The sequence below is a fragment of the Alligator sinensis genome, unplaced genomic scaffold (assembly GCF_000455745.1).
Source record: "Alligator sinensis unplaced genomic scaffold, ASM45574v1 scaffold663_1, whole genome shotgun sequence".
Taxonomy (NCBI): Eukaryota; Metazoa; Chordata; order Crocodylia; family Alligatoridae; genus Alligator; species Alligator sinensis.
Genome location: NW_005842205.1, coordinates 1,567,304 through 1,585,702, shown reverse-complemented (window position 1 = coordinate 1,585,702; position 18,399 = coordinate 1,567,304). Strand labels below are relative to the sequence as shown.

Sequence of the window (18,399 nt, the reverse complement as noted above, 5' to 3'; positions counted from 1 at the left end):
CCGCCCCCCCCGCCGCTGCTGCCTCCTGCTGCTGCTCCTCGTGTCTTCCGTGGCTGTCCCCTGCCATGACCTGGGCCAGGACATGCGGTACCCGGCGGCCACCAACTCTTCTTCTTCTTCTTCCTCCTCCTCCTCCTCCTTCTCCTCCTCCTCCTCGTCCTTCTCCTCGCCTCCCAGTGCGGGGAGACACGTGCGGAGCTACAACCACCTCCAGGGAGACGTGCGCTGGAGGAAGCTCTACTCCTACAACAAATACTTTCTCAAGATCGAGAAGAACGGCAAGGTCAGCGGGACCAAGAAGGAGAATTGCCCCTACAGTAAGTGCCCACCCCTCCCTGCCCCTGCCCCTGGGGCTCTGCCCCCTCCCCACCGAGCCCGGGGACCCTGTCCCCCCTGCCCTCGGGTCCTTGCCTTCTCCAAGCCACTTGCTCGGGAAGGTGACACCTCCGCACAGACAGGAGAGGTGGTGGCTGCTTTGGCTCTGCCCTGGGCATCCTCTGCCTGCCTATCTCCTGATCTCCCTCTCCCTCCGCAAATTTGGTTTGCAAATGGGCTGAGCGATCACAGTTTGTTTCCATGGCTGGCAGGGGGCAAGCAAATTAGAAAGATTTGTAAAGGCAGGTGAGGGAAGGAATGGACGTTGTCTCCTGAGTCTGGAAAGAAGGCTCCCCTGCCACTAAAATAGTGGGGGGCTGTGTTTGAAAACAATACCTTGATTTCCCACCTCCCTCAGCTCCCCGAGACCCAGCCCTTCCCTCCCCTTCTTGGCCTGTCCACACGCACACGCTGAAAAGTGTTTCTCTGGTTTTGATTTCTGTCCCCGCATGTTGTTGGTTTGGAGCGATCGCAGCCCATGAAGTTAACTTTCCGAGGCACCACTGCTGCTATGTGTCTTTGCCTTGCCTCCTCGCTGGTAACATGATGCTCATGTCTGCCTTGTCAATAGCATATGTGCCGCTTTGTGGTGTCCCCTTGTACTCGTTTTCTTCGGCGAGCTCTCGGATTGCAGCGCTGCTGCACTGGTATTGCATTGTAAACATCTGGGGCTGAATTCACACAGACCTCACACACATTTCATTGTCATTTTTTCCCCCAAAGAAATAATTTCAAAGTAAAAGTCAGCAGGCTATTTCTGTAGTTGTAGCTTACAGTGAACCCATAGAGTGAACTTTTTCTCTAGTCCTAATTAGGCTTCTAGTAATAGAGTGCCTCTGCCTCTGGTAATATATTTTTTGGTAGTCAAGCTTGAGAAATGCAACCTCTATTCACTTTCTTGCCTGCACAGTCTCAAGTTAGGGGAACTGTAGTAAATCACAATATATTGCATTGTAACTTTAAACGACTACATCCTTGTGTAATAGCATGTTGCAGGGGGAGGAACCCTACCGTACAAACATTTGAGTAAAGCTCCTTTAATTGATTTTACTGGTAAAGAGCAACTAGTTGGTTTCAGGTTGGTTGCTTGTAAATCCAAATATACATAGGGGGAACACCCTCTACTAAAGTAAGACAACTGGATAGCTTATAGGGGACTGCTTGAACTAGTAAGTATAGAGCGTGATCTGGCAGGATGTAGTGTGGCATGTTAAAGTAAGATTAGTTAGTTCTCCTTTATTGCATTATTTGTTAAACGGTCACAGTATGCATATTTTTTTCTTGAATTCCAATGTTATGGCTCTTACTGGCTCCACTTAGCATCTTATGTTCATGATCTTTATTTAAATTATCACAGTTGGCAGTGTTCATCCTATGTTTGTAAATGCTGTAGGTGTCAAAGCAGAATGTATTTACCGTGTAATACTATCATGTTTCATGGAGAATATTTTTATGAGATACCATCATACACGGAAGTCTTTCTGAAGAAGACTGGCTGTTGATATTATTAATCTGACCTTTTTTTTAATAGAGCAGACTATTATGTTTCCCAGCAATGTGGTTCTGAATGTTTGTGTGCACCTCATATGAACAATAAAATGGGGTTTGTGTTAATGTACTGGGGCAGAAAGGGAATGATAAGAATTTGATCCTGTAAACATTTAGGGCGATTTAGGTAAAAAGGTGGTTTTACTCCTACAAACATCCTAGTTATCCAGTGTGACTGTTCTTATGAGTAAAGTTACTCAGCTGCATAAATATCTGCAGTAGCATTCATAACTGAGAAGAGGGCATAAACTGACATACATACATACATACACATGTTCAGTACCTAACACCCCCTCTCCCCCCCAAGTGCTTGCTCAGGGACAGCTCTTCTTTGCAACCTACAGGTTCTGGTGCTGTGTGTGTATCTCCTTGTTTTACACTCAGTGTATGAGCATATTAAAGGATTATTCATATTCAAACTTACGTCACAGCTGCTTTCAGATTTGATGAACGTTAATATTTAAACAGCAAATATAAATACAAGATAAGTGGGTAAACTTTGGCATATTAATTCAAGTCAGATTAAAATCAGATCTAGAAATACTTTGTTAGCAAGGTTTGTGTGAGGTAAAGGAAAGCAAAATCTAAAAATAGCAGCTTCTTTAACTCACTAAGAAGGTATCTGAAGTACAGTATACATTATTTTTTTTAAAGCAAAACACCTTAAATATATAGCCTTTGATGAAAAGGGGAAACTTTTTTATACTTTTCTTTAGTATTGCTCATTTCTTAATGATGCAAATTTTAAATGGCTTCATGAAAGCCCATCTTGTATTAAATTATTTCAACCTACCATGTTTTGTATTTCAAAGCATCTCTGGCAACACATTAAGTGAAAAGCATAGGTCCTGTTTCACATGTGGCTAAGTAATCAGGACACTGCCATGATCCCCAGCTGGACTGATTCAGTGCAAGCATGTAGTATCATTAAGATATTGTCTAAATATATAATTACATGTGAATAAATTCATGCTGTGCCTAAAGGGATAGCCAGCCAGCCAGCCAGCCCACTAAATTGTAGCTTGTTAAATATTAAGGTATTTAACCTCTGAAATCAGTTCCTGATCCAAAACCACATTTTCCTAAACAAATAATAATTACTATTGACACACAACACTTTGTTCTTTTAAATATTTTAATTTGGGGATTCATTTTCTTAGATTACAAAACTATTTAAAATCCATTTATGCTGCAGTAAAAATCTTATCTCTGGGGCTGCAGGATCATGATATGCAGTGTAATTAGACAACAGCTTTTGTGGCTGAGTGCCAATTAAATGCTGTCAAGTAAGAGGAACAGTCTGAAAAAGTCAGAATAAACATCCAGAAAGCACAGTTCAGTTCTCAGTCCTTAAAATGTCTCAGGCAGTGTTCATAGCTTTGCTCTATAAATATTGTATAGTATGCACTAAATAAAGGTTTACTTTGGCAGATGTTTTCCAACTTGATTACACAGAACTATTACCTCAGCCTTTAGATACCTATGAGATGTTGGGAACTGAGGTGAATTATGACTGTTCTGTCAGAAGCCTGGGGGAAGCTGCATAATTTAGCATAGCTGGAGTATATCTGTCAGTAGATATATGTAGGATAGCTTAGGTTTTGTTTTATTATTCTTTACATCTAGAGTTTTGCCCATGAAACTCTACCACTCAGCACTAGTGCTTACCTCAATGTTACAGCTGCAAAGTTCCTTTGCTACAGTTTCTGGTAAGTGCATGTCTAGGAGTGAATAAAACAGCTGTAATGCTCTCCAGTGACTATCAGCATGTGAGAAACAAAAAACCAAGAGTAATTACAAAAGTGTCAACTATAATTTGACATCTGAGATGACTTAGAAGATTTTGAACTTTCAGCATCTGTGAAGATAGAGAAATTGCAGCATGGAGAAGTACAACCAAATTCTGACCTTAGTTGCACCCGTGAAATCCTTTAAAAACTGGGGATTGAACAAGTTTAATAAACAATAGACTTGGGCCCATCTATGATGACATGGCTGGAAAAATCTTGTCTTAATTTTTTAGAATGGCACACAGTCAAAAACAGGTTGTATATAAAGGCAACTTTACGCAAGTTATGCCATGCAAGTTGTGCATGTTAACAGGGCTCTTAATAACATAGGAATAACAATATAATATGAACTGTAAAATTATCAGGCTCCAGATTGCAGTTTTTGGTGAAAAATTTGCTTGAGTGAGGATTGCAGGATTAGACCCATTATTTATAGATCTATTTATTGAACCCAAGATGCTTGATACAAACTTCATTAAAATTAATAGAAAGAATCAGCTGATTGATGTTCAAGTTCTGTTTGCACAGTGCTATACAAAAGATGCAGTACCTGTTGGCATACTCACTATCCCAAGGATTTTACACTCAAATTAGCTGAGCAGTGCAGCGATAGATTCTCAGGAATCCAGCATTCAGAGAAGTCCATTGCATTGTATTAGTTTGTACAGTGGCTGAAAATCTACTAATACATTTTTGAGAGAATCTAAAGGGACACCACAGAAAGGCACTTGAGTACAGAGTAAAAATGGCCACAAGGGGAGCTAAGTCTACACTAGCTGTTCCAGACTTTTTTCCCTGGTTCAGACAAACCTTTCAGATACACATCCATTAGTCTTATTGAAGTTAATAGTAGGTTTTCCATTAGCTTTAAGGAATTTTGGATCATATACTGCCTCACAGGGTAAGTAGAAGAAGGCTTAAAACTCAGAATTACTTAATTCTAAATACCATAAATACCTGTTTGGATGCTCTGAGGGGCATTAACAGCTACTAGGAGAGTATGTGTGTATATGCATGAGCATGTATTAATTACTTTTCTGGCTAAGTTGTACTATTGCTCTCTGATTCTACAGCCTTTGAAAATAAATGTGTATGGGTCCCACATGCCCCCCATATTTATATCAATAATGTTTGTTAACACCAGTGCTACCTTAGATCAAGGGTAATGACTAAGATAATTCTACTCTCTAATAATTTACAGCTAACAAGCCAATGTTTAATTTATCTCGGGTGTAATGAAATCATTTCATTGAATGATATATAACAACCAGATGGCAGCAATAAAGAAGAATAGAATATTGGGCAAATATGCTGCCTTAATACTGGTTACTATTGAAACAGTGTATGTGATATCACAGCAACTGTTTCATAATTGGTTTTAAATAATAACATGGGATTTTTCTTCTTTATAAATGAAAGAGTACATTTCCCAAGCTCACGTTACTTTTTAAACTTTTTACAAAGGATTGACACATGTTGACAGTTGTAAAAAGACATAAGGAAAACAGGAAATCACAACCTGCCTCCTAATAAATATTTCCTGTACTTTGTGGGGGAGGAGGGGGGTAGAAAATCTATACCTTTTTATTACCACTACTTGAATTGCTTTCTCATTTAAGCTTTTTTTTTTTTTTACTGTGGAGCTTACTTATAGAGTGTAGAGTCACAGACATTTAATGACTATGAAAGGAATTGTATTATTTAACTTTTCTGTTACTTTCACTGCATTTCTTCCATGTGCACCCTTCACACTAACATTGTAGTTCTATTATAAATCTATTAAATCTATATACCATTCTAAGGAGACTTTTTTTCATAAATGTAATTTATAGCCACCTGCAAAACAAGGCTAAGAGAACATTTAGTGATCACCTTTGCACTCAAGGAAGATGAGGCCATGGAATAGCGAAATTACATAAAACACATTGCTATTTAGCATGGTGAACTGAATCATGGACTCAGAAAATGTGGGTTGGACAGGACCTCATGAGGTCATCTAGTCCAACCACTTGCTCAAAGCAGGACCAACCCCCACTGGTTTATCCCAGCCAGGGCTTTGTCTACCCAGGTAGACTGCCAGGGTTGGAAACCTCCAGGGTTGGAGAGTCCACAACCTCTCTGGGTAACATGTTCCAGTGCTTTACTACTACTCTCGTTGTGAAAAACTTTTTCCCAGTATTTAACTTAAACTTCCCTTACTGCAACTTGAGACTGTTGCTCCTTGTTCTGTCATCTGCCACCACTAAGAACACTAGGTCCATCCTCCTTGTAACCACCCTCTGGGTAGTTGAAGGCTGCTATTAAATCCCCTCTCAGTCATCTCTTCTCTAAACTGATTATGCCCAGTTCCCTCAGCCTCTCCTCATAAGTTATGTTCCCTAGCCCCCTCACCATTTTTATTACTCTCCACTGGATTCTCTCCAATTTGTCCAAATTCTTTCTGTAGTGGGGGGCCCAAAACTGGACACAGTACTCCAAATGTGGCTTCACCAGTACCAAATAAAAAGGAATAATCACTTCCATCAATCTGCTGGCAACACACCAAATGCAGCTCATTATGTTGGTAGCCTTCTTCACAATAAGGGCACACTGTTGGCTCATATTCAGTTTCTTGTCCACTGTAACCCTCGGGTCCTTTTCTGCTGCTTAGCCAGTCGGTCCCCAACCTGTACCATTTGTTCCGTCCTAAATGCAGGACTTTGCACTTGTGCTTGTTGAACCTCATGAGATTTCTTTTGGTCCAATTCTCCAACTTGCCTAGATTTCTCTGAATCCTAGCCTTACCCTCCCACATATCTACTACTCCCCCCAGCTTGGTGTCATCTGGAAACTTGCTGAGGGTGCACTTCATCCCATATTTGAGGTCGCTTAAGATATTGAACAAATCCAGCCCCAGGACTGACTCCTGGGAACTCCACTTGATAATAGTTGCCAACTGGATAGCGAGCCATTGATTACTACCCTTTTAACCCAAGGATCCAGTCAGTTTTCTCTCCACCTTACAGTCCATTCATCCAACCCATACTTCCTTAGCTTGCTTATGAGAATTTTGTGGGAGCCTGGATCAAAAGCCTTGCTAAAGTCAAGATATATCACAACTGCTGGTCTCCCCATATTTACAGAGCCAGTCATCTCATCATAGAAGGCAATCAGTTTGGTCAGGAATGACTTTCCCTTGGTGAATCCTTGCTGACTGGTCCTGATCACCAGGAATTCTGGTTTTCTCTGATAAAAAAAATCCCTAATTTGGGGTGAAAAGTCACCCCAAATCCACATTTTTCCATGATTAAAATGAAACACCACTAATATATATATATATATATATTATATTAGCTGGAGTTGCTCAGCTATAGATAGATAAATAGATTGATCGTTTGATCAATTGATCCATCTACAGCTGCTAGCTGCAAATCCAGTTGCTCATATATATATATATATATATATATATATTAGTGCTGTTTCATTTTAATCATGGAAAAATGTGGATTTGAGGTGACTTTTCACCCCAAATTAGGGATTTTTTTATCAGAGAAAACCAGTATCTCTGCTGATCACCTTCTTCTCCTCCAAGTGCTTAGAAATGGATACCTTGAGGACCTTCTCCATGATTTTTCCAGGGACTGAAGTAAGGCAGACTGGTCTACAGTTTCCTGGATCCTCCTTCTTTCTGTGTTCACTATATTTGCTGTCTTCCTATCATCTGGGACCTCTGCCGACTGCCATGAATTTTCAAAGATAATGGCCAGTGGCTCTACATTCACATCAGCCAACTCCCTCAGCACCCTCAGGCGCATCCCATCTGGCCCCATGAACTTGTACATGTCCAGCTTTCTAAATATTCTGTAACTTGTTCTTTTGCCACTGTTGGCTGCTCCCCTCCTGCGCAAACTGTGCTGCCAGGTGCATTAGTCTGGGAACTGACCTTGCCTGTGAAGACTGAGGTGAAAAAGGTAATTTAGTACTTGAGCCTTTTCTGCATCCTCTGTCACTAGGTTCCCTCCCCCATGTAGTAAAGGACTGACACTCTCCCTGATCCTCCTCTTGTTGCTAACATACTTGTAGAAACCCTTCTAGTTATGCTTCACACATCTTGCTAACTGCAACTCCAGTTGCGCTTTGGCCTTGTGATTTCATCCCTGCATGCCCAAGCGATACTCTTATACTCCTCCCTAGTTGTCTGTGTAAGTTTCCACTTCTTATAAGCTTCCTTCTTGTATTTTATCTCACTAAAGTGTTCTCTGCTAAGCTAAGCTGGTCTTCTGCCATACTTGCTAGTTGTGCAAGCTATCCCACCAAGTCTTTGTTATTCCAATCACATCATAGTTCTGTGACTGCCCAAGGACTTGCAATTCTTCCTTCTTGTTTCTTAGGCTGCATGCATTCATATACAGGTACCTGAGATGACTAGCCAGTTGTCCTGTTTTCTCAGGAAGAATAAGAAGGCCTCCCCTTTTGCCCCTCCTACTTGTGCTTCCTCTAGGTCACCCACTTCCCCGCTTAATTCAGGGCTTTGGTCTCCATTCCCCGCTGAACCTAGTTTAAAGCCCTCCTCACTAGGTTATGAGTCTGCCTGCAAAGATGCTCTTCTCTCTCTCTTTGTCAGGTGGATCCCATCTCTTCTTAAAAATCCTTCTTCTTGGAACAACATCCTATGGTCAAAGATGCCAAAGCCTTGCTGGTGACACCATTGGCATAGCCACACATTGATCTTCAGGATGCATCTGCTCCTACCCAGGCCCATCCCTTTGACCAAAAGGATCAAGGAGAACACTGCTTGAACCCCTGTCTCCTTCACCCTTGCATCCAGAGCCCTGTGGTCACTTTTTATCTGCTCAGGGTCCCCCCAGTAGTATCATCAGTACCCACAGGGATGAGCAGCATGGGGTAGTAGCCATAGGGCCAAATGACTCTCAGTAATCCTTCCGTAACATCTTGGATCCAGACTCTGGGCAGACCTCCCAAGACAACAGGTCAAGCGGGCAAATGTTGCCTCCACCCCATGCCAAAGGGAGCGTCCAACCATTACTACCTGTCATTTCTTCTTGATGATAGTGGTCTCAGTCCTTCCAATCTTGGGAATGCCTGGCTTGGCCTTCTTCACCAATGGAGGTTGGCTCCAAAGCATCCTCTGCCAGGAGGACTTCATTGATTCAATGCTGAAGGAGACCTCTAGGACTGTGGAAGATATACAGCCCTAGGAACAGAGGAGAAAGAGCATGCTCCACTGGTGAAGCTTCCACCTTCCCGGGAGTCCATGTCCTCTTCCTTCTCTAGCACTGCCCCTAGCAGTCCTTCCACAGTCCTAGAGGTCTCCTCCAGCATTGAATCAATGAAGTCCTCCTGGGAGCGGATGCTTTGGAGCCTTGCCATCTCATCCTGTAGCTCTCTTGCCTGCTCCCGGAGGGACACAACCAGAAGGCACCGGTCACATCACAGGTACTTCCCAACCTGGCTGCAACTGGAAGGGATCTAGCTGTCTCCACAGCACCAAACCAGGACCTGGGTGAAAACCTCTACAGTAATCAGTCTTGCCTGACCAGAAATCTCACAGGTGAAAGCAGAGGAAGTGCTGGCAATCAAAGTGACTCTAGTATTGCAACATCCTCCAGCCATTTCTCTGAATCTCTTAATCTGCCATCTTTCTATTCCTGCCCCTCTTTCCAAGCAGTTCTTCCCTACCAAACTCCTCTGTAAACTGGCCTGCTCACTGCTCCTTGGTCCTGAAAGGTTCCCTTTCCCCTGTTTTGTCTTACCAAGCTTACAGTGAAGGAAGCTGAGTGTTTCCAGGCAAACTCACTAGAGAACTCCCCCCTCTCCCGGGACTCTAGTTAAGCAAAGGGCCTAAGCATTGATCTAATTACTGAGTTTTAGCTACCCACATGAAATATATGAAGGTTAGCTACTCTTAATTAAAAGGAGAGCTTACCTTAAAGGCTGCCCTTAAAACAAGGGGACAACAAACTGACCTGTGAACTTACTTGCAAACTGCCCTCGTTGCTGCCCCTGTTTGCTTGCTCCCTCATCACTCGGGGCGCCTCCTTTTATACCCTGCTCTGCCTAACAAATCTTGGCTTATTCAAATTTTTCATTGAAGACAATGGAACCTTTCAACTGTGTGTGTCCAAGGGGAGTGAAACATCTGAGATACATTACATAGGATAAGAACTTTGTTTTATAGGAAGACCCTTTAAGGTGTCTTTCAGATATCCTTTTTGAGTCTCCAGTTTTATGTAACTAAGCATCTCTCCATTCATTTCATTGTGAACTTGTTTAGGCCCTGGAAAAAGAAAAATTTCTTGTTTTCTGTTTCTCATTTTGAGAGAAAACTTTGCAGTTTGAGATTTTTCCCACTCATTTTGTCTTCTCAAGTATAATAAAGTCCATCCGTGCATACAGAACAATAGCTCATTGCACTGAGGATTCTTGAAGGTTAAAAACAAATATGGTAGAGTTCATCTCGTGCTTCGTCTCTGAGACTCTTAGGGCAAAACCAGAGGACTATGAGCTCAATCATTCAGTAGTCAGATGGGTGAGAAACTGGCTGTGGGGTCGGACCCAGAGAGTACTAATAGACGGATCTGTGTTGACCTGGCAGAAGGTAGCCAGTGAGGCCCCCAGGGTTCAGTACTTGGGCCAGTGCTTTTCAACATCTTTGTCAATGATCTGGATGTGGGGATGAAAAGCACACCGGCAAAGTTCGTCAATGACACTAAGCTGTGGGAAAGTGAGGCCATGCATCAGGGTAGGCTGATGGTCCAGGCAGACCTAGACAGATTAGTTAGATGGGCAGACCACAACCAGATGCAGTTCAACACAGAGAAGTGTAAAGTGCTCCATCTGGGGAGGGAAAATCTGCAACAAATTCACAGGCTCAGTGATGCTATGCTAGCTAGCACCATGGCCGAAAGGGACCTGGGGGTCATAATTGACCATAAAATGAATATGAGCCACCAGTGTGCTACATTATGCTACATTTAGCAGAGCAAGAAATATGCTGGCATGCTTCAACCAACGCATCTCAAGCAAAACTAAGGAAGTTATTCTCCCGCTCTACTCGGCATTGGTGAGGCCGCAGCTGGAGTACTGTGTCCAATTCTGGGTGCCATACTTCAAAAAGGATGTGGAGAAGCTTCAGAGAGTCCAGAGAAGAGCCACTCGTATGATTAGAGGCCTAGAGAGCAAGCCCTATGAGGAAAGGCTGACAGATACGGGACTGTTTAGGCTGCTGAAGAGAAGATTTTCGGAAGTTTTGGTGGCAGCTTACAAATATATCAAGGGAGAGCATCAGGGGCTAGGCGAAAAACTATTCACCAAAGCACCCCAAGGGAAAACCAGGAGCAATGGTTATAAACTCCTAGAAGAAGGTTTCAGACTGGATGGAAGGAAAAACTTCTTTACAGTTCATGTTACCAGACTCTGGAATAGACTCCCAGAGGGATGGTGCAGGCATCTACCCTGGAGATCTTCAAAGTGAGACTGGATGCACACATTGCTGGGGTTATTTGACCCCAGTTGTCTTTCCTGCCCAGAGCAGGGGGGCTGGACCCAGTGATCTCATGAGGTCCCTTCCAGCCCTAAACTTCTGTAAATCTGTGAACAACATTGTATTTTTCTTCAAAAGTTTTACACATGGAGAACTAGAAATAGCCAACTAAGTGAGCAGAAAGGTGATGAAGTCACTATGGGATTATATCTAAGAGTCTTTTCTGTTGTGTTTGACAAAGAATCAGTTGTACCTCTGAACATTGTACTGAGTTAAAATTACAATTTACACAAATCTAATGCAATCAGTTTATTATGTGCAGCTGCCGTAAAAAGTGGACCATTAACCACATGTAGCTTAAGGTTATTTATATCATACTTCTAATGAACTTTACACCCTACTTTTTACATTTTAAAACAGTACAACTACAAACCGTGTTCATATAGCCCCTGAATTTGACAGCATGCATAACCAGTGTTGATTGAATTAAAAGAAAATCTCATTGCTCGTTCCAAGATAAGACAAACTAACTATGTGATGTGTAATACAGAGAAGATTTACAACTGGAATATAACTAAGTATATTTCAGTTTTTTGACTGGCATATGCACTGGTCTTACAAGTTATGCTGTACATGGATAGCAAACTGATTAGTCTTCTTTGGATTCAAATTATTGTTTGATGCCTTAAGGCTTTATTGTTCAGATGCTTTTCCTTTTATTTGGAAATAGTATTTCTGCTTTTATTGCTTGGTTTTGGGAACTGGAAAAGTAGTTTTTCTTACAGAACTAGTTGTTATTGCTTCTGCCAACCCAGTATAACTTGAAGAGATATGTTACCTTATAGAACATAAAAAATGTCCCTAAGTTTTAAAAACACATCTGTTTAGAAAGACCTAGGTTTCCATAAAAATCAAAATCTTTACAGAAGAAACATATTGTTTGTACTTAATTAAATGGATTATTAAACAGAATCAGTTCTGTGATGGGTACTGTCTTACACAACTGAAAGCTTCAAGGGTAAAAGAACATTTAAAAGTGAGCTAGTGACATGCTAAATAATGGCTTTAGAGGTACTCTTTGCTTTTAAATCAGGTCATTTGTGTTCTTTCTTTGAACATTCTGTTCTAATTGGAACAGTAAATCAAAGAAGACACTCAAAGTAGATTCCCATGTAAGGTGGACAACTGGACAGTGCCTTTTTACTGCTACTAACACGTGCATCCAATTACTGCTTGATAGATTCATAGTGTCAACAGTAAAGGTATTTTATAGTTAAGCTAATAATTCTTTAGCCTATCTCCTTCCACATTTACCTCTAAATAATCTGTCAATAATGTATATTTTCTATGGTTAAAAAATAATTTTCACAGACTGGGTCTGTAAAAAGAAATGCTGGAAAAAAAAATGTTTTTCTCCAAACTTTCCATGCAGCATTTGTTCTTCCTGCTTGTAGAGACTGAAAATACGGGTGTCCAAATGAAATCTAGCTGCCTAGAATGGACTTTCCCTTTTACCTTGATTTAGCAAAGTAGTCAAGACTACTTGACTTGACTTTCCATAGGGAAATGCTACAGAAAACCAGAAGCTGTCTTAATTTAAACTTAAACTTACAGTTCTCTAAACTTCCCATGGGGGAGGGCGCTTACTGTCCCTGGACTGAATGGGAGACATTAAAAAGATGATATAGAAAAAATGGAAAGATAACATTTTCATTAGTGCAAATCTATGCAGCTATAAAGGAGTGTATGGAAAGGACAAGGCGTGGATGGTTCAATAAGCAATCCAGATGCAGCTTCCCTGAAAATAAGGCAGAGGTATTGGGACAGTTACCTTCATGCTAAGTCAATTAAGTCGGTATAGGTCAGTTGTAAGCAAATTTATCTGTGTCTACATTGGGGTTTGCAGTTGTGCAGCTAAATCAGTGTAAGACAATGATTTTACACAGGTTGATATATAATTTTTGGTGTTGACAAGAGTTAATCTGAGCTTTTGAGAAGGATTCTGGACAAGCTTCGTGGCAGGGAGACTGAGAACAAAGGAAAAATAAAAATGTTTTCCCTGCTGATGCTTAGGCAGCTTAGGCTGAATGATTGAAATTCAGAGGGGTTAAGATGGGCAGAGGGAAGAATAAGCTAGGATGAGGAACTGGCTGGGCAACAGACTGAACCTCAAGGCCAGTATATGGAGAGAGAAACTGGCATATCTACATGTGCTATTTATTTGAAGTAGGCTTACTGTGCAGTAAAAGTACTGCACAGTAAGCCTACCAAAGGAGTGTGTCTACACATCCAGTCTCCCCCTGGGTGCTAGCCAAGTGACTGGCAGGAAGCACGGGGCCAGCAGACAGTTGTCACCTGGCCCTGTACATATTGGGAGGGGTCCTGATGTGCATGGAGCAGGAGAGCTGCTAATGCAGAGCTCTCCCACCCTGCACACATTAGGACAAGCCCTGTGCCCACTGGGGCTTCCCCACACAGCCCAGGGCTGGCCGCAACATGTCCTGTTCTGGGGCAGGTCCCAGCCAGCTCCAGGCTGGGCAGGAAATTCCAGGTGCAGGGAGCTCCTTTCCCCAACTTGCCAATTAAAGCGAGGAGCTGGGACATTGCTTCCTGTGTCCAGCAGCTGCCTGCTGCCTAGGTGGGCTCTGACAATGGAGCCCGGCTGGGACAATGTCCCTGTGCTCCAGCAAGAGGCAGCTCCTGGCCCCAGCTCTGCAGTCAGAGTGGGGTCTGAGAGATTACTTCCTGCCCCCAGAAGCTGCCCGCTGCTGAGGAAAAGGGACATTGTTCCAGACAGGCTCAGAGCTCTCCCTGTCAGCAGGCAGCTCCTAGGGGCAGGAAGCAATCCCCAGGCCCCCGCTCTAATGGAGGAGTTGGAACCGGGCTGCCTGCTACCAGGACAAGGGGGCATTGTCCTGGCTAGGATCCAAGCTCAAAGCCCACCCTGGCAGCAGGCAGCTCCTGGGGAAGGGGATTGTTCTCCCAACCCCGGTTGCCCAGGCTGACCAGGAGCAAATTTGCTTCTGGTCAGCTATCTACATGTGAGCTACTGCACAATCACTACAACAGGTAGCAAATTAACCCCGCAGTTGACTAATTGACTGTGGGTAGACAGTAAGTGACTGCAGACTAATTGACTGCATAGGTAGACAGTAAGTGTCTGCAGACTAATTGACTGCATAGATAGACAGTAAGTGTCTACCTATGTAGACAGTGACATTTTACCATGCAGTCAACTGCACAGTAAAGTGCTTCATGTAGACACCCTCTGAGTCAAAAAGCATATAGAAGACTGGGACCCAGAAGTTAGAAAAGGCAAAAAATAAGGTTCTGTGCACAATTTTAATTTACCCCTTGTGCATATGCATATCACAGTTTTTAACTATATGATAGTATACTATTTTTACACAGAATCTCAGCCTCATTCTGTGTACAGGATAGACCTGTTACTAGGATCACTCAGGATTGGGTTGTTAAGGAGATTTGTCCGTATGGCCCTTGATTCATTTGTTGCAGAAATCCGAATATGTCTAGTGAGTGAAACAAGTTCAGGAAGAAAGGATAGTCTGATGGTTAAGGTAGATGAGTTGAGAATTGGATCTGATTTTCAGAAGTATTGAGTTGTAACTAAAGTCAATGGGAATATATTCAGCACTATAAAATGCTACACTATGGCCACAGATGCAAATGGGTCCCGCTTATAATCAGTCGAACCCGAAACCTAGGTTTGTATAATAGTCATTGTACAGTATGACTTTTTACATCCATGACAGATATAAAAAAAAAAATTATTGTAGAGGGCTGAATGTTGAAATGCTAGCCTAGATTGGAATTCTGTGGGTTGTACCTTCCTTTAGTATTAAAAAACACATAACTTGTAAAAGTAGGTGATACTTTACAAAATGTACCACAAAGACAGAGTCTTTGTATTTTCCTTTTCTGTGCCCCTATATTTTTCAGTCCTAGGAATTTTAGCATGATCTCCTCTAATCCATTTAAGCTTTACCAGGATTGAGCTGGTTCAAGACTTTTCATCTCCTTGAAGGGCTTGAATAGCTCTTAGAGTTGGGATATCAGAATTGAATATTTTCCTATCTCTTATCATTATTGGTATTATCCCTATGACATCTATACACATCATTCTTTCATCTGAATTCACTTTTATACCTAACCTGTATGTGTCATGTCATCTGGCACTTCTGGAACAATCTGTCTTTGAAATGAGAGTCATTTAAGTTTATGATCTGATCAACCACAATGAAAACAAACAGTTAAAATGAGCCTGTTTGGTCTGACAGTTGGCTAATGTGGCATTAATCTCGTCTCTTGGTCATATCTTCCATGTCTTTTGCTGAAATCTGCTTTGAAAAAGAAACATCCACTGCTGAGGTACATGTAAGATCAACTTCTGTTACTCTATGGCTTCTTGCCTCAGACCACACATCAAACAATCCCTCAAAGTGTTATCCAGATTTGCTCCAAATTCACCATGCTGGCTTAATTCTTCAGTTCTGCCACACATGCGCTTGTGGACTCTGCATACAGCTGATTCTGCTTATGAAACAGGAAATGTTCTGCTCCAACAAGGATTTTGGAGATAAATGCCATTGTAAAATATCTGTACCAATTTCTGTGGATCTCTTTAGCTTGGCTGGTGTTGTGAGCATATGCAACAGACCAGAAGGGTCAGCAAGGGTGGCAAATGTTTGTTTTCTGCTCTGCTATTGCCATAACAAAACCTGTTCCAGTGTTTTTAATAAATATTTCATAATGGAGATGTATGTGTCAAAGAAGAAAGGCATCATGCATATGTCCCTATAGATCTTTCAGTGTCACTTGAAATAAACTAGTACAAGACTGCTGTTTCACTAACTGAAGAGAGTGATTATAGACCACTTCTCTGACAGTCTCCCATTTGTTGCCAGTTTGTTGTATCCTTAGATTCTTGAAGAGAAGCCACAGGTGAGAGAGACGTATTCAGAAAAAAAAAGTATTGACATAACTTGAGTAGCAAGCAAGAAAAACAGTACATAAAATCACCCTGGTCTGGTGTTTCCTAACTTTTGGAGTTTTTACTTTGAAACATAAATGTTAGTATATGCTGAGGTAACATACTACCACCAGTGGAGTCAGCCTTATTCTTCATTTCCTTCTGTTACAGCACCCTTGTTCCTAAGAGCCATGTTTTCTGCCTTTTCATGGTAGTCAGCCAGACAACTAGTCAGTACATTCATTATACTAAGTATCATGTTTCCTCTGCTGACTGACAAAAGTTGCTTCTCGGATGAGACTTGGGCAAAATCCTCCCAACCCAGCAGTTTCTGCTTATGCTGTAGTGGTCATCAGATATTAACTATCCTATCTCATATTCTAATACATTACATAAAGCTGATTATACACACGAAGAATAGTTAGAAAAAGCACATGAAAGTTCATACTACTTTTTATGGACCTGAATTTTGATTATTTCTTTTGAGCATATTATATGTTCTCTGGAGGCAGAGCTGTACTGCTACCCAGCATGTCCACAGGTGGTAGATACAGAAATGACCTTCAGGGAACGTTAGCTATGAAATAAGCCAGGGTAACTCTGATGAATAAGCGGATGCAGACCAAGAAGTGGCACCAGTTCCAGGCTGTGGTGGGGACAGCAGATGGCAATGCTTTTCCTTTGATAAGCCACGTATATCCTTTGACAGTGCTGTGACATGGCAAGTACAGGTCATGACTATAATAAGCCTGTCTTGCCCACAGCCATGGGTCTACAAGTCCTCAATGCAGGTGGGAGAAGATGTTAGAATCTCAACAGCTGCAAAGACAGATGAAGGCTGCAGCGAAATGACATCTCCAGTTGTCTTGGTCTCCTTGCCAAGAACCATATGGAAGCTGATGTACAGCAGCTTATCCACAGTAAAAGAAATCATGCATAGGCGTCCTTTATATTCTTCTTTGGCAGTCCCTTGCAGTTGAGGATAATTGTCTTCCATGATTGTCTTATCTGTGTGTCCAAAGATGGCAGGTGAGGATGATTCAGGATTGACAAAATCTGTTGCAACTTGGGCACATGTTTCTGTGAGGAGTGGGCAGCTCCAGATTCCTGAATCTGTGATGCACCATTTCTGCCACTCCCACTTTTCCATCTCCTGTTGTCGTCATAATTTTTCAAAGTACTGAAATTCTTGCAGCAGACTTTTCTTCCATTTGAGGCAGTCCTAGGCAATAGTTTCCCATGATTTGATGTTGATGTTGCATTTTTTAAAGTTGGCCTTGAGGACATCCTTGAAGAGCTTTCTCCGCCCTCCTCTTGAGTGTATACATTGATTTATCTAGGAGAATAAAATGTGCTTTGGGAGTCTGGAGTTAGACATCCAGACAACATTGCCAACCTAGCAAAGTTGATGTCAGATGATCATAACCTAAATGCTCATGGTGTTTGCTTGACAAAGAATGCTAATGCTTCATAGTTGGTAGGGTAGGGTCAGAAGGGACCTGAGCAGATCATCAAGTCCGACCCCCTGCCATGGCAGGAAAGAGCACTGGGGTCAAATGACCCCAGCAAGGTATTCATCTAAACTCTTCTTAAAGACCCCCAGGGTAGGAGCCAGCACCACTTCGCTTGGAAGTTGGTTCCAGGTCCTAGCTGCCCTGACTGTGAAGTAGCGCCTCCTGATGTCTAGTTTGCATCTACCCTCTGCCAGCTTGTGACCATTATTTCTAGTCACTCCTGGTAGTGCTCGGGGGAACACGGACTCTCCCAATGCCTGCTGGTCCGCACTGACTAGTTTGTAAATGGTCACTAGATCCCCCCTCAGCCTTCTCTTGTGGAGGCTGAACAGGTTCAGGTCCCTTAGCCTCTCCTCGTAGGGCCTGCCCTGCTGACCCCTGATCATGCAGGTGGCCCTCCTCTGGACCCTCTCAATGATGTGCACATCCCTCCTGAAGTGTGACACCCAGAACTGGACACAGTACTCCAACTGCGGCCTGACCAGTGCCACATAGAAGGGGAGGATCACCTCCTTGGACCTGCTTGAGATGCATCTGTGGATGCATGACAAGGTATGGTTGGCCTTCCTGACCGCGTCTACACACTGTCGGCTCATGTTAATTTTGGCATCAATAATGACTCCAAGATCCTTTTCTGCCTCTGCACTGACAAGAAGGGAGTTCCCCAGCCTGTAGGTATGCTGCTGGTTCTTCCTCCCC

At 42.5% G+C, this 18,399-nt stretch overlaps 1 protein-coding gene across 1 annotated transcript in view; it reads left to right on the top strand.

The window, feature by feature from the left end:
* The window catches only part of FGF10 (fibroblast growth factor 10), a 92,812-nt gene that overhangs the window by 126 nt on the left and 74,287 nt on the right, over window positions 1-18,399 (top strand). Inside the window, exon 2 of the mRNA XM_006026715.3 lies at window positions 12-317. Coding sequence (XP_006026777.1) covers window positions 12-317 — 306 coding nt within the window. The remainder of the gene's footprint in view (window positions 1-11; window positions 318-18,399) is intronic.